The following is a 21,684-nucleotide window of genomic DNA, read 5'->3' as shown; positions in this document are numbered from 1 at the left end:
TTCATCTCTCGCCGGCTAAATTTTCTCGACCAGCCACGTACACCGGTTTCGGAGATTTTTTTTTCAGTCTTGGGTAGTAATATCGTTTGATCGTACCAATTGTTTTAAGAGTTTTATTTACAAATTATCCGTTACAAATATTTTTATATTAGCTTTGGGAATGCAGAGCATTTCTTGAATGGACGCTTTGACGCATTTCCGGTTGTGTGACCAAAGCAGTCACGCTCTCTTGCTCTAAAACATTCAACTTTATTCAAACTTTAATTGTTTTTACCATAACATTACAAGTTATAATAATTTAGCGTTCATTAAAGTCGTTTTCTATGTTTTCCGATTGAAAAGTGAAATCTTTGTAAACTTTTAAAAAAAAATCTGGAAAGTGCAAGTCTGAGCTTGCCGGTCACGTTGAACGGTAGTGACATCATAAGCTAATTTTGTTTTGTTATTGCGCGATAGAATTTAAATGCAGTTAGCGCTATTTTAATCACACTTTTGCCGTGTCAGACCGAATCAACTGCAAATGACTTATTATTATGTTCAAAACGGGGCATTCTGTCATGCCCAGTCGACAACTAAAAGCCGCCCATCCCGAGGCTGTTACTCTCAGCGAAGGAAACAGATAATTTATCCATGAGTTCGAAAACAGAAGCTGATGAGCAGTGGAAAAGGCGGAAAGTTTGGAGACCGAAACCTAAAACTCCAAGCCTCAGTAAGCTTTGCAGAGCTGTGATTATAAAAAACACAGGATTGCATCGACTACGAAAGGCGCGAAAGGATCTCCCTTTGCCGCGAAATTTAATTGACTTTCTGACATCGGATTTCAGCTTTCGAGAATTTGAGGTACAGAGCTTAAATCTACCCAGAGACATGCGAATTCACTGTATTTACCCCACTCGTAGCTTGCTGGATAATTCCAAGGTTCTGTTAAAGTGTATAAACGTCAAAGCTTGCAATTCTACAAGCGTTTCTCGGCTCTTGGACAAATGGGCCGAGATAAGCCACAAGAATATTATGCAGGTGTTATTGTGGTTTAGAGACCGAGAAACCGTAGGCGTCGTATTGGAACCGTTTCCAAAGAGTCTTTACGAACTGGTTCACGAGTATCGCAGAACAGGCGTTAAATTTTCGGAGTGGCTTTTATGGAAGATGCTGAACCAAATCTGCGATGCGCTGTGGTATTTACAGAGACGAAAGATTGTGCACACGGAGATCCAGAGCAAAACGTTATCTCTCTCAAACACGGGTGATATTCTTCTGCATAATCTTTTAATTTATACGCCCAGCGAAACAGAGCTTAACGTCTGTTTGGACGGCAAGGATTCTTTCTATGGTATCTACGTTGCCCCGGAGAGGATCCGAGGACAAAGACATTCGAACAAACAAGACTCATGGTCGCTCGGTTGCGTTGCGTTCGAATTGATGTACTTAGAACCTGCCTTTCCGCTGCGACAGGGTGAGAATATTTTCGAAACCTTGAATAACATTGTAAATGGGGTGCCTCCGGCAAGACTTACTGAAGCAGAAAGCTTATACAGCTCAGACATTGGGAATTTAATTGTCTCTTGTTTGATGCCCGAGCCGAGGTTACGACCCACGATCGAAGATATCTTTTACATTACAAAAGAAAGGATGCGTTTAACAAGACCGAATTAGTAGATAAAATCTTAAACGGTGTTTTGTCATCTTGACAGCTGGATATATAAATTTTATTTACGACTGTATTCGTTTCAGTTCCGTGTTAGCAGGAACGCTATAACGGAAATAATTCATTTGAACTGCAAATGTCGCGGCCAGCGGAAATTGTGACAGGTGTTTTAATTCACAGGTGACATCAGTGACGTCACACGACACCTTGAGCTCCAAAAAAAAAGCCATCAGCTCTCATTTTCTGCAATGACTAAGTTAGAGTTTAACCATGTTTAGAATTTACACTTTCAAGGTGGGGCAAAACAACTCTTTTAATGTAAGTAGCCAAAAATAGAGTAAAGCGTAACTAAAGCTGGAAGAAACTTAACATAGATATCTATTCCTAAAGCCTGGTTTTCACTAGCGACGCAAGCGCAAGCATAAGCGCAATCACGCAAAAAAAAAGACAAATTTTGATCCTTGTTCTTGTGCTTGCCGCAAGCACAAGCACAAGCATAAAACTGCAATGCTCTTGTGCTTTTTCTTGAGTCGAAGCCGTTTTCACGGTGAAATAAGAATTCTTATTCTTGCGCTTGTGCTTACGTCGCTAGTGAAAATCAGGGTTAAGCGCAGTTCATGTATAAAGAAAAATCACTATCTTCGAGTTTTGAAAACTTATTCAATTTATATGCAAAAAAATCGGTTTTATATTTCATTTTAGACCTTGCTACAAGCCTTAGCCTTGCTCACAAAAAAAAACTGCAAAGTATTGCTGGTAGATGCATGTAGGTCTCATTTTCTTTTTTCACGCTGGCGTGATTTTGTATTTCTTTGTAAAAAAAAAGATAGAACAAATTTCGAACATTTTTATCAAGGAAATATTTGCATTTTGTATAAAGATTTTACTGAAGAATAATAGCGATCATAAACGAAAGAATTTTAATAGAGATTTTGTACAAAGTGGACAAAAAATCAACTGTATTTATTTATATCGCGTACTTGTATTTTAATAAAAAATAAACGCAGATAAAAAGTGTGAGGTTTGGCTTCATTCCTTCAGCAGAAGCTCATTTTAACAGAGGCCTTCACTGGCGAAAATTGTCTGCGCAGGCGCTGCTAAAACTATCACGTGTTCGATTTCCGGAGTTATCATTGGCTCACGGGTCGAGGAGGCCGCGAGAAGCGAGAGAAAATGGCTGCCGTTTGAAGGATTTTAGCCTCTTGGTTTTCTGACCTTTTCTAGAGAAATATTTTAGAATCGATTTCAAGTGGAACGTATTCTCTACTAAATCGTACAGTATGGCACAACTGAACAGATCCATTCCAGGTTTTTAACAAGCAGAAATCGGCGTTCGGACACGATGCTTTCCGAAAAGAGGGCAGCGAAAAAGGTAAGTTTTTGTCACATTTTTGGATAGTGTTATCCTCCTGCCACCGGGTACAAAAAGTGACTATATAGGGTTAAAAGTAAAATTCTTGGGCTTCATGTAGATATATGTATTAACTTGTACCAGGTGGCAGGGAAAGTACATTGTTGTGTTAAATATAGACTGGTTTTGTGGCGATTTATAACCGCGTTTTACACAGAACAGCGCGCAATCGATCATAACACAAGATTCGATCGAGTGAAAATTAATTTTAATCCGATTCACGTTATAAGCGTACGATTGGGCAAATTTTCAAGCCTTTTATTAAGCTATATATATGCATCAAATAAGGCTGGTTAATACTGTGTAATTTTTAAATAAATCTTTAAAATTCCTGTGTGTATAATTGAAGAGCCAAGAGGCATTGTTCATGAGTTGATGAGTTGAACCAAGGTAATACATAAATTCACCAAGAGCAGGAAATAAGCATGTATAATAAGAATCGTAAACTGGTGCTAATTTGAGCCAGTACTGACGTATGTAGTATACAAGTTTTGATAATTGTCTGATATTGAACAGATGAGTTTGTACAGAAAGAAAGGAATATTGTCAAACTAAGTCAAGTGCTTCATATCCAGTTTTGTGTTAAATCAGCTAATACCAGTTTGAAGTCGGAAATCAATAATGAATTTGTTTGGTTGTTTTTAAATAACATGGAAATCTAAGTAAGAATTAAAATGATTTACAGTGTGAATCCTGTTTAGAGTGATTTCATATAACCCATGAAACACCAGGCGTAGTCAATCGATACAAACGATTGATATCGATTAAAATCGGTAATCAAGAAAACAATCGAACTCACCGAAAAAAATTATTATCTATTGTTATCGATTGAGAAAACCGATAATAATTGATAACAACCGACAGTAATCGATAATAACCACTAATCCCAAGGAGCCTCCGGAAGTATATTCGTTTCAAACATATTCTAAAGATGGCGTTACTATTTAGTAAAACAATATACGAGACCGGCGTTTAAATGGTGAAACATTTTATTAATTCAGCATCTAGTCCTGCCGAAGTCCAGTCTGGGGTCCAGGCAGAATGTTCATCAGGATTCTCGTGGTTTGGGGTTTTGAAATATTTTAACTAGTCCATTCAACCAAGGCAGCGCTCAGAGCGCTGTCGATTGCATCTCCATTATGGCGTTCTTGCAGTGTTCTTGCGTAGGTGAAAGTTCAACTCGATCCTATATATGCACGGACATTGTAGCCCTCCCGAACGATTCCATCTTTTTGCTTCATATAATGTATTTTTGACGTTGTTATAGCGAGACTAGAGGGTTGCACACCGCTACTTTGGCCGCAACTTCTTCTTCTAATTTTGAATCGCGCTGGAGTATCAATATTGTTCTTGTCCTTCTATTACAACTACAAGCTTGGTAATACTTCCATTACATATCCACGATTGAAGAAGTTAATAGACCCATAAAACAACATCGTATCCGATAAAAATCGATAACAATCGATAAACCAATTACCAGTTTCAGATTGAATAGAAGAGCAATAACTTTTAGAGAATCTACAGGTGCATCATACATGTAACAAAAATTCAACACAATTTATTATCATACATCTACCGACTGAACACATTTGCTTACTTCCTTTCCTGTTATCTATAAATGTAAGGAAAAAGGTTCCATACCCCTAAGTGAGTAAGCCCAATTACCTGCTGCAATAATCAACAAAGGATTTTAATCAGCCTCACTAATCCATTATTATTGTCAGCCATCTTGGATTTGGTGGCCATGTTGGATTAAAGGCCATCTTGAAACTTAAAGCTTTTTTTTCTTTTTTTCAGCAATCATTAACTTTCAAATAATATCTTGTTTTTGCAGGTTCTGCAGTTGGCTCAGTGACAAAAAATGTAGACCAGTGTTCACCAACAGTGAAATGAGAATAAACTTTAATTGTTTCTCTAATTCCGACTGCTGTCATTCTGTGTTTCTTACAAACTCCTGTGGGAAGGTTATCCCAGCCCACACCTCTTGACAGCCTTGCACAAATGTCAGTGTGTATCGCAGGATATTTTTGTGTCACAATTTTTTTTTTTTGGGGGGGGGGAGGGGGGGGGCACCAGTCAGTCCAGGTGCGGATCCAGGTGGGTTTCCACTGTTTTACAAAAATTGGTCAATCTGGTGTCCGAGTGAATCAAAATATTGGAAAAATGCTCCACAGTCCCTGCTGTAGATGAATTCAATATACTGTGTTTTGTTAAAATAACCTGTACGACAACACAACCATCCATCTAAGTGTAAGCAATTTGTTTTATTATATTCTATGGCACACACCAAAGTTTTTTTTTTCTGCTGCAATGACTGCAGGCAGTTTGTAGGGAGGGGGTTAGACATGTAAAGAAGAACAATATTCACCACTTCATCTTTATTTTAATGTTTATCTCATACTGATAGCACTCAGTGGGTGTTACAAAAACTAAATCGCTGCAATGGTACACCCCCAGAAAACCACAACTACAGTATTGCCTAGAAAGGATGTTGATCTTTCCCTTTTACGCAAGACCATGTGTATGGAGCAAAAGTAATTTTCAGGGACTGATTATGCTGCTGTCGCAAATGTATGGCCGTATTTTTACAACTTACAAATAATCAGTTTTCCCAACAAAAGAATGTTTATTTGAAAGGCAAAACAAAATTATTTTTCATTCATATAAACTATCTAACGAGCTACATATGCACAAGGAAATCTTGATTTTAATTCACGACATAGATGTACTTCGTATCAGAACTTCGTTTTAAATTAAGAGCATGACGATGAATAAATATGACTAGAATAGACGAACGTACAAAATGTTTTTAGTCAATAGCAGATATGCATTAAAATTATCGATCGGATGACAAAGCAAAGTAATGCATATCTGTTATTGTCACGAAACGCAACGGTTCCATCTTGTTAAGTGAAATCAATCCTGCAACTGTAGTCAACTGTATCATTACTTACCGACTATGATTACATTTCTGTTCAATGAAAGCGTGTAAGCTTAATTTGATTTTCGAAATGAGCTATTGATCGCCATACAAGCTCCTCGCTCCCTCGGTTATACTTTGCTCCGACTCTGCGTTGTGTTGTGTGTAAATATGGATTCGACTATTGGCCTCGCTAGAAATATTCCTTCCAGAAAGAAAAACATATTCGTATCCTCCCAATATACGTCCACAAATTTGAATTACAACTTGATAAAGGCATCCCTCTGGATCCCTCTGTTTACGTTCGTCCGCCATTTTGATCGGTGTCACGTGGTCGCGTGTCGACCAATCAGACAATTTTCGCCAGTGAAACAGAGGCCTGGGTCGAGAAGAGAAGCATGCGCAATGCAGAGTTACGATGCAGTTTATCCTGGGTTTTTTTCCAGTAAAGCAGGGCTTTTTGTTTCGTTTCCTCAGAAACGATACGGTATTATTTTGGCTTCGATGTGAACTATTTACACAGTGAGGGCTACTATCCAATCAGAAGAACGGTCGTAACCACAAAGTAAATACGTTTGACTGAAGGCAATTAAGTTCGTAAAAACATGTTCTTCAAATATCGGAAAGATATTCTCAGCATGATAAAAAAATATTGAGAATCGTTGCAAACAGAAATATCTGACGACTGCAATGGTTTTAAGTTTGATTAAAGCGATGTATTGTAAGAAAACTAGAGAAAGCTCTCGTAGCGTTTAATTGTTAAGTAAACATTCTAGCGATTTTCTGAAACGGAAGTAAATTTTCACCAATCAGTGTTTGCAAGCGCAAACAAAAAAGGGATGACTTGTCGTGTTTGCTCGCACGGGGGGCTGCTATCCAATCACAAGAACGGTCGTAACCACAAAGTAAATACGTATGACCGATGGCAATTAATTTCGTAAAAACAGTCATGTTCTTCAAATATCGGAAATATATTCCTCAGCATGACCAAAAAAATTTAGATTCGTTGCAAACAGAAATATCTAACAACTGCAATGGTTTTAAGTAATTGACTAAAGCGATGTATTGTAAGAAAACTAGAGAAAGCTCTCGTAGCGTTTAATATTATTCTGAAACGGAAGTAAATTTCCACCAACCAGTGTTTACAAGCGCAAAGAAAAACGGGATGACTTGGCGTATCTCGTGTTTGCTCGCACGGTAGAGCTTAAGTGCGCTACAAAGAGAAGTGCATATTTGCAGGTGACTTACAAAGTTAATTTCACTTCATGTAACAGAGGAATGTATAAATGTGGGAGATTGCCCTATTCTATTTGTACAGGAAAATTTCACGGCATCTTCGACGTCACAAACAGCGCGAATACACGCAAAATTGCGTGGGTTCTCGCGTGGATGTACCCGGACTTGCGTGATCAGTGTCACGTCGGCGTCGCAAAAACATTCGAGTCTGCACGGAAAGTTGATAAGTTCTGCTCAAAGTTTAAATTTTGTATGGACAGTATCGTATAGCAAGGTGTGCAACTGCCGTGTCGAACTAAATTCGTTTCCTTAGTTGATGTAACGCTCAATATTAACTACCGTTGCAACTGCTGGTGCAGATTTCTGAGATTAAATTAATGATATAAACATTATTTGGATTATTCAAAGCCATCGCGGTCTGATCGAAACTCCACAGTATCGCCAAAAATGCAAATCGTTATTATCAGTGTCACCAATGCAAGGCTGTTACACTGACAACAGAAGCAACTTGGCTGTGCCTTATTCTGTGGAGATAATTTTATATTTGCCGGGAGAGCGTGCAGCGCGGATACGCGAGCAAAATACAATCCTGGTACGACTATATATAACATATAACTTTCTTTAAACTTGAATTTTGCTTAATTAAAAATCCTTGTTAAAAATCTGTGTATGGTAGCTTTTTACATTAATTTGCTTTGGTTGTTTACGTGTCTTTGTAAAGTGACAACAGGCATTTCATTTTGAAGAAATGGCTTCGAAACAGTGTGCTTATCTCTGTTCTTGTCAACCAGGGTTTTGGTTTGTATGAATTTGGCATTTATTTGATTTGAGCATGTGATCAACTCAGAGAACTATATACCTCAAGCTTTTTGTCAAAAGGTAATAATTTCATCTTCGATTAAAGTGTTGTTTTGCATTTTATCAGAGATCAGTAGTCACAAAAAACTTTATTTATGGAACTGATTTATTTTAGGATTGTTTGTTTCAAAAAATAAACCATTTAAATTAATTGCATTACTCTGATCTTGCATTTTACTCTTGTGGTTTCATGTTTCCCCACATTGATAGGAATATATTTATTCTTTCTTTCTTGGGAAGAATGTATTTTGAAGAGCGCTCACTATTTTCTGTAAGTTATTTTTCCATTCATGTAACATCCAAAGTTATGCTATCGGGTGCCATTTTTAAGCAAAAAAGTGTTCTGCAGAAATAAAAAAAATCATTTTAATTTCCACTGGATGAGTAATAACGATAAAGGCAAGCTCCCTTCACTTAACTTAATTTGGAGATAAAGACATATGCTATTTCTATAAAGAGAAATATTTATGTGTTACTTGAACTCTTGAAGGCCAAACTGCAGCAGGACGTAGTTTGTCTCCTTTTATACATAAAATCGACAGTAGGTATAAAATGAGAATTTAAGTTACTACTGAATATGAAGTTCTTCTTTTCATTCTGCACTCGTGCATAAATTCGGCAAATTTAACATACACTTAGGACCTTCTCCAAATTAAAGTAAACCCCAAACCCACCTCTTCTTAAGTGTTACACTATTCTTACCCTTCCGCAGTCAGGAAACGAAACACTATTTCTTTTTGAAATAGCTGCTTGTTCGTTTTAACTTCACGGTTTACTTGCCTTTTCTATTGGTTATTTTCAGCGGTGTATTTTGTAATTCGCTCTTGCTGGCCGAAGTTTGCAGTGCCTCCGCTGCAAACGAAATGCAGACCCTGCGCCGTAGGGTTTAAATGGTTAGATCAGACATGCTATTTTTTAAAATTCTTTTGAATTTTCTTTATACTGATGAAATTTCAGTTACCCGATGACTCGGGGAGGGGGTTAAAACACGAACCTCTGATTTTCTTAACCCGTTTTAAACACAATGCCAATTTTTTATACCCTGTCTAAGACATAAACAAGTATCTCACTAGTTATGTTGAAGTCGTGAGTATCAAGTATGAATGCCGAAATCAACGTAAGTCAGCAATACCGAAGAATTTGTGAAAATTCGGCTTGTGGCTAAGTTTGTTTAAATTTACAACTCTGCAGGCATATAAGCCTGTCCTGTTTGACATTGGTCCATGTAAAGAATCCCCGTTTACGAGAAAAAGGGGTGAAAAATATACCACATTCAAGACAAAAAAGCCTGAAAACCGTGCTCTATCGGGCCGCACCTCCATGTTAAGCCTTTATAAGGGAGTTAGATTCCTGCGCGTCTCCTCCTTAGGCGCTTTGCATTTTCCGCTGCAATAAACAAAGGCGAGCGCGAAGCGTGAGCGACTGGTTACGAGCGCCAACAAGAGAGGGGTCTGGGAAAAAGGCAGCATTTCAACCATCCTTACGTCTCACATCTTGCTGAGCCTCCCTTATACCGAAAGAGAAATCGATAGTTCGAGCGCCCATCACTGAGTAATGAATAAAATACTATTTCTCTAAACAGCTTACGTGGTTGGTTTATTCTTTATTGTTTTCTGCTTCCATCAATCTGTTTGTTTCCGTTTAACACTGGTAAACGGCATGGACTTGGAATATATGTACATATAAAACTTCTGGCAAAATTTACGCAAATTGCTTCGTTGCAAATTTTTTGTGCCTTCACGAAATTACGAGAAAACACGATCAGCTCCCTCTGGCTAGTTCTTAGATTCCTACGCAGTCGTTTTTTAGGGGCGATCGTGTTTCACTCCTCCCCACACGATCGCCCCTAAAAATGACTGCATGGGAGGCTAGCTAGTTCTGTGTATGGTTCTATTTTTCTCACGGTCATTATACAATGGGTAAAGCCCATTTCACTTTGTAGTAAAATTATAAAACTCTTAGTGTCTTCGTTTTTCTTGTCGTTCATCTCTTTGCAACTTTCAAGGATAAATCTGCAGTTCATAATGGGTCTTGACTCAGGATCAGATCGAAATGTGTATTCGACGAGCAATCGTCACAGCAGACAATGCCACATTGCGGATCTGACTTTATTCTTGCTTTTCCATTTCATTCCTCCCCTCTCTCTTCAAAATCTCTCCGCCGTTCTACTCGCAACAGCTCTCATGTTTCCGTACACCTTGGAAGGTGGGCTTCCTGTGAACAAACCAACAGTAACTCAAGGTAAGGCTAAATATTGCCGAGCGTTTAACAGTGGATGGGAGGCGCAGTGGCCTAATGGCTAGTGCACTGGACTCCGGATTAAGCAGTTCAGGTTCAAGCCCTGGCCAGGGTAATTGTGTTGTGTTCTTTTGCAAGACATTTTACTCTCATATTGCCTCTCTCCACCCAAGTGTATAAATGGGTACCTGCTAAATAATGCTGGGGGGTTTACCTTGCGATGAATTGGCATCACATCCAGGGGGGAGCAGTAATTCTCCTGGCCACTTAATGCAACACAAACCGGGATAAGCTCCAGCAAGTAAAAGGCACTTGGTTCAAGGCTTTACAACCCCCCCCCCCAGCATTTGAACAGTGGTGGGAGGGGTATATGAGTGAGTAACAGAGATGGAGCACATTCCAAAACAGTGTCCCATTGTAAAATATTATTGCAGGAATATTATTTTGCCAATGCCTTAGGTTTTAACAAATTCCACAAAAGGGTTTAACAAAAAGAAAACTTTAGGCAGGAAAGCAATTCAAAAGTTTATCAAATGCTGGAAACTCAAAAGCATAAAATGAATTGGAAAGAGCCATACACGACACATACTTTGATAACAAGACACTGCCTATTTTGATCAGCCAAATCACCTTTCACCTTTACTTAGACATGCAAGGATGTGTTTAAAGCTAGAAGCTTGTGGAGCCATGTATTCCCGAACGAATTGGAATTGGAAGTGTTGGTTTTTGTGGAGGGAGGAAAATGAGAGACAACAAAGAAAAACCCGAATCACCAACAAACCTAACCCACATATGATGCCGGGACCAGGATTCGAACCCGGGCCACATTGATTAGTGGGGGGCAGACAAGAGCTATTTTCTGATAGAGTATGATTTCCTTTTTTATATACTTTAAAATGAAATTTGGAAATATTTTGAATGTGCAAACAACTTACCTAGGATGAGACTACAAATTGCTGTTCTGGCAATTTTGATGTTCTGAAATGATCCTAAAATGTGGATTTTGCTGTAAAAATGAAAAATTAAAGAAATGATTAAATCCTGAATAACCCTTCTGGCATGCAGGTCGGTAAACATGGGTCATTCATTTGAGTGGGACCTCAATTATTTTCCTTCCCTTCTAACCTTCGGGAAAAGTTGTATCTGCTTATGAGAGGGTGTCCCCCAAGTAAAGAGGTTGTATTTAGGCAGAAACCATTTCTGAAAGTATGCTAAAATGAAGTGTCTGTCAATGCTAGGTAAAACCGGTCAGATTTTTTATCAAATTTCCTAAAAGTTCCTTGTCATTCATGGGCTATGATTTACAATGTAACTGAAGATGACTCACGAGTCAGCAAGGATGATTCTGGTCTTGGATACATTTTCAATTGTGAACTTTGTTCTGCCACCTTTCCCAGCAATACGACCAATGGCTCTTGAAAGATGATCTCCCTTCAGTGGCTTTACTGTTGATGAAAGAAATTAACGTCAAATGTCATCTGTGCAACATCACTCGTGAACTTCTTGTTGAGTATTTTTCAAGTTTGATCCCAATCTGTTTTGTCTCTAGCAGAGTGAAATGTGTTTTTAATATACAGGGTTGTCCCTGAGGGCCGGCTGCCGGCTAATTTCACCGGCTGAAAGAAAACTTAAATGTGGTTAAAAATTTCAAGTAAAAACAAAGACTTGGGTAACTTTAAGAGCTGCCAAGGCCAGAAAAGCCAGCTACATCCCTGAATATAGGACATTGAACATAGAAATAATTTCAAGTGAACATACCATCAGCAATTTCAAATGTCTCCAGGAACAAATCATCTAATCTGACCAATGCCAAGGAATCCTACCGAAAAGAAATATATTTGTTAAAATTCATGTCAACATTTTCATTACTGCATCTGCAGTGAACAGCAAATGCCACATGAAACTACCCAGTGCATGTGTTTTCTAGTCATGTTTTACTTTATTTACCTGTACATTGCACCTTGCATTATTTGCATTTGTTGTTATGTTAGTGGTTTTATGCCCAAAGGTTATAAATATGAAACTACTCTAGGTTTATCAGGTGGTTTTCAGAATGCGTCATTGCTGTCACAGAGTCTCCACAAGACCTGAGCCCACTGTCAAAAAGACCAGCTGAGCATCAGACTTGAGAGAAGACTCTCACAATTAGCATGGCAGAAGTCATCACCAGACCACCAGTGATCAAAAGTTCATGGAAAGATAAAATAAAGAAATGATCACCAAAGAAAAAATTGTCTTTATGTCAAGTCTGTGTTAAAGTTAGGGAGTGGAGGAACCAAACAAAATTAGAGTCTATCACAGTTACTGTAGTCCCCCAGCAATCTTGTCACATTGCTCTAACAGATTGCCAGTATCCATTCTCATCTTAGCGGACCTCCAGGGGCGGATACAGGGGGGTGGATAGGGTGGATATCCACCTCCCTTTTTTCAGTAAAAAAATCGAAATGTCACTTTATTTGAAATAGAAAATAAATAAAGAAAGAAAAATTAGCTCTTGCTCATGTCTGGTTGTTGTTACGCCACGTTTCCCCGTCTGCCGCCACTTAGGGTTAGGGTTAGGCTTTAATGGTCTGCCATCCACCCCCCCCCCCCTTTTGAAATCCTGGATCCGCCCCTGACCTCTCGAGAAACACTTCAGCAAGGTCACGTCTGTTGATTGTGATTGGTAGATTTTGATCCATTTTGTTTCTGTTTTTCATGGTTCCTTGGCTGTCGCCGTGATTGTGTTTAACGGCAGTGATAAACGTAGACTTGCCCCAAGTCGACGCTTTGGAGCGATGAAGTCGCGATCAACGAGCGACGCAAGTCGCTAGTCGACTTGTTCCGCCTGCAGGAGATTGAATTTAATTTGCATAATGTTGCCGCGAAAAGTCATGGGTGTGACGTAAATTTGACAGCTCTCCCACTGATCGCTCGTTGAAATAAACAGTTCTCAAATGACTGGATACGCGGGTGAATTTCGCAATGAATGAGGATGATCTGACCCCAACAAAAACTGTTTCCCGTGTCAGCGTATCCCCAAAATCGAAAGAAACAGTCCGTATCTTGTGCGTGGAAGTTATATCTAACACAAGTTATCGCAGAAAGCTCTATACGGGTCTCAAGTCGCCAGCCTGTGTGAACTTGGAAATTCTTGTTGGTGCGAAGCTAGTCAAAGAAAGCTGCTCGACAGATATCATTTGTAAAAACTGTGCTCGAAGCAACGAGAACGTTGTTAAGAAGGTCCTTGAAGTAAGACAGCAATTTTCATCGTCGCAAGAGAGATTAGCAGCGGACCGCGGCTCCGTCGAGTCGGTGAAAAGACATACTAAAGACTCGACTGTTCAAGTTCGCAGTAAACTGAAAGCTCTCACCTTCGGAGAAACCAGCCCTGGTCACGACAACAAAAAAAGTTGACTCAAACATTGTCATGGCCGGAAGATTCTAATATGTCTGCTGTTTATGTAATTACGCTTTAAATGTTTCCACGAGTGCAAAATAGCCGGATAGATTTCACTTTCATGACTGTGTACGTTTTGCCACACGTGTACTGATTACAACCGGATAAATATCACTACAGTGTTATTTGGAGTTTGCTTTTTATTGTTCGAACGGAAATAAATGATTTGTCTGGACTTGATATAATAAATTCAAGTAGTCGCGCATTTTTCCAAATTTATAAGACAAAATTATAAGTACGCTTTAAATGTTTCCACGAGTGCAAAATAGCCAGATAGATTTCACTTTCATCACTGTGTAAGTTTTGCCACGCGTGCACTGATTACAACCGGATAAATACCACTAGATTGTTATTTGGAGTTTGCTTTTTATTGTTCAACCGGAAATAAATGATTTGTCTGGACTTGGTATAATAAATCAAGTAGTCGCGCATTTTTCCAAATTTATAAGACAAAGAACGATTGTTTTATCCTGTTTTATCCTAACTTAAACTATTTTGACACCAAAGGGAAAAAAACAAGGCAAACTGTTTCAATAACATCTCTTTCGCCGTGTTTGAAGTAGTCCAATACAAACGGCGCGATGTGGAACGTTAGGCTTTTTCCTGAGCCTGTCGGAGCGACCATTAAAACATCTCGACCAAAACACAAAAAACCGAAATACCAAAACCGAAATACAGTAACGTACGCCTCCACTACATTTCGTTGAATTTCGCGAATTTCCTTGAATCCAAGCTTCGTTAACCCAGCGTTTATTGCCTCTTTCACGTTCATTATTGTCACATCTCTGCTCACGTCGAGAGCAACCGAAGGATTCGTGAGAATCATATTTCCCGGATAATCGACGTCACAGCACATTTCTTTCCTGATTGGTTATCAACGCTGACACACCCCCGACACACCGCCGACCAGAAAACTGGTCGGTAGAAAATGGCGCGCTGCAGGCGAGAAAAGTCCGTTTTCCGCCAGATGACTTAATTACCGGAAACGGACTTTGAGAAAGTCTATGATAAACGCTTAGTTAGATTTTGAATCTCAGAGTCACTAAAAAACCAAAATATAAATTTTCCCAAATAGTTCTATAAGAAACAGATGGAGACCAGCAAGGTCAGCCCTGGAATTACAAAGAAACAGAGTTCTCACGTCCAGCACACTCACCTCAATTTCAAATCCTAGCAGAAATGCCTGAACAAAATCTGCCGCTTTCTGGATTGCACCTATGTCTTGAGTGTCTTTGGAAGTCTACAAGAAAAAAATGTACAGTTAAAACAGCCTCCTTATACAGTTGAACCTCTCTTTTCTGACAGCTCCATATGATAACATGGCCACTTGGTCCTGGAGAAACCAAAATTCATATATCTCTATCTCTATAAAACAGACATGCCGCTCTGCCCCTTTGGCGAGGCCTTCCAAGGGGGTTTCTGATGTCGCTTTGTCGCTCGTTTCGAACCCTACTGTCACCTATTTGGTGAGGGAAACGCTGTCCCTGATGCAAACATACACATGTACACTGTTTCAGTGCTAGTTTCTGTCGGCTGCTGGTGCTCTAGAACAAGATTGTTGCTACATTTTTAACTATTTCGAAGCAATGTCGCCTGTTACCAAAAACCCTTGGATGGCCTCTTTGGTGTCTGTGTTAAAGGAGGGTTGACTGTAAAGAACAGAAGTGTTCGTCCACTTGGCCAGGCAAGATTGAGAGGTGAATCCGAAGTACTAGTGGTGGTACGCGTTGGGCAATGAGAATCATTTAAAAATAAACAAATTGTTGCTATGTAGCACTTTTGATTGCAGTCATTATGAACAAAGTTTTCAAAAAGTGCTTATGTTCTTAATCCAAATGGAGACGTTTTGGAAATAACCTCTTCATCAATCACAAATGGTGGTTATAAACTGTTGAAAAAAATCAAACGTTCATGTTTATGTGCGTCTGATGGAGTGGAGCGGTTCTCACTTGAGTGTCGAAAGTACTCCACGTTTGCTTTGATTTTGTATTACTATGTTAAAGATGATTTCCAGTCCGTACTGCGCAATCTCCGCCTGCAATGTTTGTGAGTCTCACAAACAGAAGAATGTTTACTACAGGCCTTCTGATAGGGTGCGGCAAAAAAGCAGAAATTATGCGGCATTTTTAGGGCAGATTATGCGGCAAGAAAGTACTATTATGCAGCAAATTATGCGATTTTATCTGAGCGATTTTAAGCTTGTTTTACAAGGTTTCAGGAGATGAAATTCCATTTTATGCATTTTAAAAAATAATAAGAGCATGAAGGAAGGATAAATATCTGTATTAGAATGAAATAGATTATTTTCACCTCATTTGCGCTTATTCCAAGGTCAGATTGCTTTCCGTGTACACTACATGACGTAGTAGAACGTTGAAGACTTTTGGTGACATAATATATGAAGAGTGACAAGATACTGCTGACTGAATTAATGAAGGCGCATGTGTTAACGTACGGTGTCGAACGATCGAACAATCTACGATGTTTTTTTCTTCATGGAAGGATTTAAACATTCTGAATTCAGCCATTTCGCCTTGTAAACTTCAGTACAATACAAGAAAGCAAAGATGGAAAGCAAATTTATTTGTGTGAATGTTGTTATGGCTAAGTTGAAACTGAAAAAGGAAGTTGCCCGCTCGAAGTAATGTTGCTCGTTTGGAAACTACATTAGAGATTTTTCAAGGTTTTTGACAGGTAAACCACCTTGAAACAATGTTGAAATTGACTTAGATCTTAGTGAAAGCGAGTATTTCCTTTATCTTTGCTCAAATTGTGTGATTTTGTACAAATTATGCGATTTTTGATGAATTATGCGAAAAGTTGCGATTTGAGGTCAATTATGCGAAATCGCAACATCGCATAATATCAGAAGCCCTGTTACTAGCAAAAATAAAAATTCCGGGACAAAACTTACCTTTTTCTTCATTATTAACGCCAGATATCCTTGCAAAACAATAATAACGAGTAAAAGAAGCTCGACGGTATTTCAAACAGACGTTTTAGCTCATGGTGAATTCTTGAACGAAACGATCCGTAATGGCGAACTAAAAAACTTCATGTACGCTATCACCGAAGTGTAATGTTTCAACGAATTCAAAACAAAAATGAAAACAAACCCTGAGTCTGCGCAGTACAGACTGGAAATCATCTTTAAGCGATTTGCTTAAAAAACTTGGTTTACTTTCTCTTCCAAACAGAAGTACATTAAAACCAAAACCAATGGTGACCCGCTCACACACGTTTTCCCGCACTTCGAGTTGGCTACATGTGTTTGTTCCGAGTCTTAAGTTGCCTTTAAAAGTAAGTTGCCTTTATTTAAAAACACGATTTGGATAAAAGTTATAGCTTGTGGGGTCGTGTAAATTAAGGTGGCTCCGTAGTTATTCCGGGCGTATTCATCAGTGACATACTTTGCGTCATATCTTTTTCGGCTTTAACGCGATGGCTTTGAAACTTTGGGAAGACTTTCATGTATCATTTGGCAATAACATGATAAAGTTTGATTGCAATGGAGTCTAAATATATTTCAAATGCTATTGGCGTTTAACTGGACCCATGTTTTTGAACAAAATTGAATCCCAAAAAAAAATTTGCCGATAAATTTTTGCTAAATTTCTGGAATAAGCTAATATTGACTTAACACATGAGATAACCAATTTTTAAGAAAATCGTTGGAGTAAAAATGAAGAACTACTGGGAAATATTAAACTCATCTAAATAAAACTCTTAAAATTACTGTAATTTTATACAATTGCCGCTTCTTCACGAAATAATCTACAAACCCAATATTTTGCGAAGAGCCTCCCATAAACTTGCTAAATAAAAGTGCCTAACCGATTGTCGATCGAGCTAACCGTTAAAAAGCATTCGCAAGTCGTGTAGGTCTCTGTAAACATTATAAAATGATCGAAAATCCTCGCGGACCTCCAAGGTTGCGTTCTGCATTTATTTTCGAAAATTATACCGCAGTTTTCTCTCAAACTCCAATCACGTAAACTTCAGGGTACTACAAAAAATTTTGCATCGACTTTTGCTGCTGTGCCGTGCTGTAATTTGGAGAATTGGCGTTGGGATTGTAAGCTACTCTGCAACTGTTCTCTGGCGAAGCGAACGAGCAGTTTTGTTTATGTCACACGTGCTCATTTCGTATTCATAATGATATAAACAAAACTGCTCGTTCGTAGTACCCTGAAGTTTACGTGATTGGAGTTTGCGAGAAAACTGCGGTATAATTTTCGAAAATAAATGCAGAACGCAACCTTGGAGGTTAGCGAGGATTTTCGATCATTTTATAATGTTTACAGAGACCTACAGAACTTGCGAATACTTTTTAACGGTTAGCTCGATCGACAATCGGTTAGGCACTTTTATTTAGCAAGTTTATGGGAGGCTCTTCGCAAAATATTGGGTTTGTAGATTATTTCGTGAAGAAGCGGCAATTGTATAAAATTACAGTAATTTTAAGAGTTTTATTTAGATGAGTTTAATATTTCCCAGTAGTTCTTCATTTTTACTCCAACGATTTTCTTGAAAATTGGTTATCTCATGTGTTAAGTCAATATTAGCTTATTCCAGAAATTTAGCAAAAATTTATCGGCAAATTTTTTTTTGGGATTCAATTTTGTTCAAAAACATGGGTCCAGTTAAACGCCAATAGCATTTGAAATATATTTAGACTCCATTGCAATCAAACTTTATCATGTTATTGCCAAATGATACATGAAAGTCTTCCCAAAGTTTCAAAGCCATTGCGTTAAAGCCGAAAAAGATATGACGCAAAGTATGTCACTGATGAATACGCCCGGAATAACTACGGAGCCACCTTAAAAGTATTAAAAGTTTGTTTCACTGGATAATCTGTGTCCTTTGTGATTGGCTTGAATGATTTCTTTGGTTTTGATTTTGAAATCTGCTCTATGGAAATCATTGACCACTTGCTTTGTTTGGTAAGCACAATTTTCTTAAACACTACTTTTTTCGACGTTTTTGCTTGTTTACAAGCTAAAAACGTAGAATAGGGGTTAGTGGACAAAATTTGGAACCACATATTTGTAAACTCTCAAGGGACTTTTTTAATTTCTCAAGGGACTGTTTTAATTTCTCAAGGGATTACTTTCCGCTGTGGGTGATCACTTGCCATCTCGTGAAAAAAACGTGACTTGTCACATTTACAAACGTTATATAACAATTTTAAAAGTGACATGTCAGCTTTCTTATCTCAACGCACGTGTGTCTGAAAGGCGATCTATAAAAAGCGTCGCACAAACAATGGATTGCGTAACTAAAACACGAATAAATAATCACTAGCACTTACATCGTTTAAAAATTACAAACGTCAAAAATAAACCATATCAAAAAACTCGCTCTTTTCAAAGATATTATTGAAGTTAAAACAAATGCAAGAGATGGGGGCTTCTTTTAGCTTAGGAGCGGTTAGAAATTAGGCCAAATTTGGTCGCTACATGCAAGCGCAACTCTATTTCGTCATCAGCCTAGGTAAGGTCGTTAGGGACGTGACCTCGCGTTGACAGGGAATGACAGCAATGTTGCATGAATCGGCTTTACAACATGCGATCGTATCTACGCAGTTCGAGTGGAATTTCAGTCAAAGACAGCAAAATTCTTTCTTATTTCATCTTCAAATATAATTCGAAAGCATTCACTGTATATATGGCTTTTGTTTAATCCTGGGTCTTGATATCCGACCCTCGCAGAGCCTAGACAAAACGCAGCTTGAGTGTTACGATTTGTTTACGCTGCAATTATATTTTGCTGTTTCATTTGCTAATTTCGCTGCCGTAATCGACTGCCTTGAAAGGTCCTTGCAATTTTAAAGTATAGAATTGTCAGATCTCGGTGAAATTTGCACTGTTTATTTGTGTAATGTTAAGGAATATGTGTATAAATACCCGGCGCGGACAAGCCATTTTTGAGCCAGTTTTCTCCGACAGTAGTCGGAAATATCTGTATTTTTTGTGCTTTTTTGTGGAGCAATCGTTACGCTACGGCCTTGAACACATTGAACAGCGGTCTACCTATAACAATTCAGATATGGCGTCACAAAATGACAAAAACAAAGCGTCAAACGCATATTTTGCTGTTTCATTTGCCAATTTCGCTGCCGTAATCGACTGCCTCGAAAGGTCCTTGCAATTTTAAAGTATAGAATTGTCAGATCTCGGTGAAATTTGCACTGTTTATTTGTGTAATGTTAAGGAATATGTGTATAAATACCCGGCGCGGACGAGCCATTTTTGACAAAATTAAATGGCTGCATTTCTTCCGCGAAGATAGGAAATTGTTAAACTAAACTACAAAGAAACTGTAATGATAAGTTAGGGGTGTCGAATGGTAAATGCGAGACTTTGCGAGACGGCGAGACTGATATCTTTTCTGCGAGCCCGAGACCTCTTTAGCCTTGCAAAAGAAATCGAGACTGCGAGAAGGCGTCAAAGAAAAATTCGAGACGACGAGACCCCTGAAATTTGGCTAAAATTTTGCGAGACACGCAGTTTTTGAAGGACCATTCACCACCCCTTAAGTTCGAAGAACAATGCACAGGATAAACCTTCGACTCGTACTTCATGCAAAAACGTCGATATCTCGAAGAGACTTTGATTACTTTACATGTTGGCTGAAAAAAATATCTAACCACTTCACTTTTTAATATATATATTTTTATATTCTTAAATCGCCTTAAAATCTGGAAGAGAATTACAAGAAATGAATGATATGTCCTGTTGGAGAATGATCTTACCCGAATTTCTACTTTTCTTGCACTCAAGTTGAAACGAATTTGAAGCTTCAAATGCTCAACAATCGGGGTGAATATCTTCATCCAGTTGTCTTTAAGAGGAGTATAACGGTGCGGTGGAACAGGTATTTTTCTTGTCTCTGTCTTTCCACCCTGCAAAGCAGACGGATCAAGCAATTTCTTAGTTGAAAGAGTCAAGTAGCTTCAAGTGATGCGACACTATAAACGTAAGCTTACCATTAATTTTTCAGCTTTCGCTGGCGGAAAGCTAGGTCTTTTTGATTCGTCGCTAGTGTCCATGTCTTCTTCTTTTCCTCTTTTTCGTTTCCTTTTTACTGGAACAGTCTTAAATGGTTCATCTTCTGTTGTTTCACTGTTCATCTTCTCACTCGACCCTTCCGCCATGTTGTTTTCCCACGTGTGTGTCGCAATCTCTCGCAATCGAGTAATCTCGTTTCCAGACCTCTCTCCCACTAAGGAAGTGGCTGCATCAGGCGCACAAGGGAACAAGGGAGGTGGGGTAGGGAGAATCCAACTGCATTCTGCGTTCATTTTAATTTCCATTTGATTCTCTAACCCAGTGATAAGGATTCTTATGCAGTGTACCATACACAACCCTTTCTTTGAGGCTTGCAAGGGGGACTGTGGGGTGTGACTCAGGTATGTTTTGGGTGGGTATGTGCCGCCCGGGTCTCCAAAGTAGCACCCAGTTTTAGAAAAAAATGCATTTAAAATTATACCCTGTCCTAGAAACAGGTCAATTATTTGCACCCCGATTTGTTGCTGATAGCTTGAAACTTTCGTTGCGTCCAAACTGTCATATCCCGTTTTAGGAATCGTCTGTAAAATTGATACCGTGTACTAGATTTAAACTAGATCGGGAGCCCAAGATCACAACAGTCTCAGAATGTAAAAGAATGGAAATGGATTCCTCAATAAGTTACATTGGGTTGGGGAGGAGGTTTTGTTTCTTATACCGAGTTTCAGCTCCAATATTCTGTTAGTTCTTTGGCCAGGTTGAAGAACATTAATTGTGTCAGGATTCAACTGTACCCCTCTCAAAGATAAGGCCACATTGCTCTCCTTCTGTAGCCTGGATGAAGCTGTCTCCTATTTCCTCCCTGTGGTGGAGTGGAAAAGGAAATAGGAGAGAACTGCATGCAGGCTACTCCTTATGCACCTA

At 38.8% G+C, this 21,684-nt stretch overlaps 2 protein-coding genes across 2 annotated transcripts; one reads left to right on the top strand and one right to left on the bottom strand.

Moving 5' to 3' along the window:
* Window positions 1–269: 269 nt before the first annotated feature.
* On the top strand, window positions 270–2,644 carry LOC144636833 (serine/threonine-protein kinase Nek7-like). Its single transcript, XM_078496042.1, has one exon. It carries the CDS (start codon window positions 631–633, stop codon window positions 1,651–1,653), a length of 1,023 nt encoding a protein of 340 aa, XP_078352168.1. The 5' UTR covers window positions 270–630; the 3' UTR covers window positions 1,654–2,644.
* Window positions 2,645–9,639: 6,995 nt separating this feature from the next.
* LOC144635613 (RNA-binding protein pno1-like) lies at window positions 9,640–21,068 on the bottom strand. The gene is made up of 7 exons (XM_078494700.1): window positions 20,739–21,068; window positions 20,505–20,654; window positions 14,904–14,987; window positions 12,067–12,127; window positions 11,636–11,753; window positions 11,244–11,314; window positions 9,640–10,284 (listed from the first exon to the last, which is right to left on the bottom strand). The coding sequence occupies exons 1-7, from the start codon at window positions 21,063–21,065 to the stop codon at window positions 10,217–10,219; spliced, it is 879 nt and encodes a 292-aa protein (XP_078350826.1). The 5' UTR covers window positions 21,066–21,068; the 3' UTR covers window positions 9,640–10,216.
* Between the last annotated feature and the right edge of the window lie 616 nt (window positions 21,069–21,684).

The sequence above is a fragment of the Oculina patagonica genome, chromosome 13 (assembly GCF_052425735.1).
Source record: "Oculina patagonica isolate OP01 chromosome 13, crgOcupat, whole genome shotgun sequence".
Taxonomy (NCBI): Eukaryota; Metazoa; Cnidaria; class Anthozoa; order Scleractinia; family Oculinidae; genus Oculina; species Oculina patagonica.
This window is presented reverse-complemented; position numbering and strand designations above follow the sequence as displayed.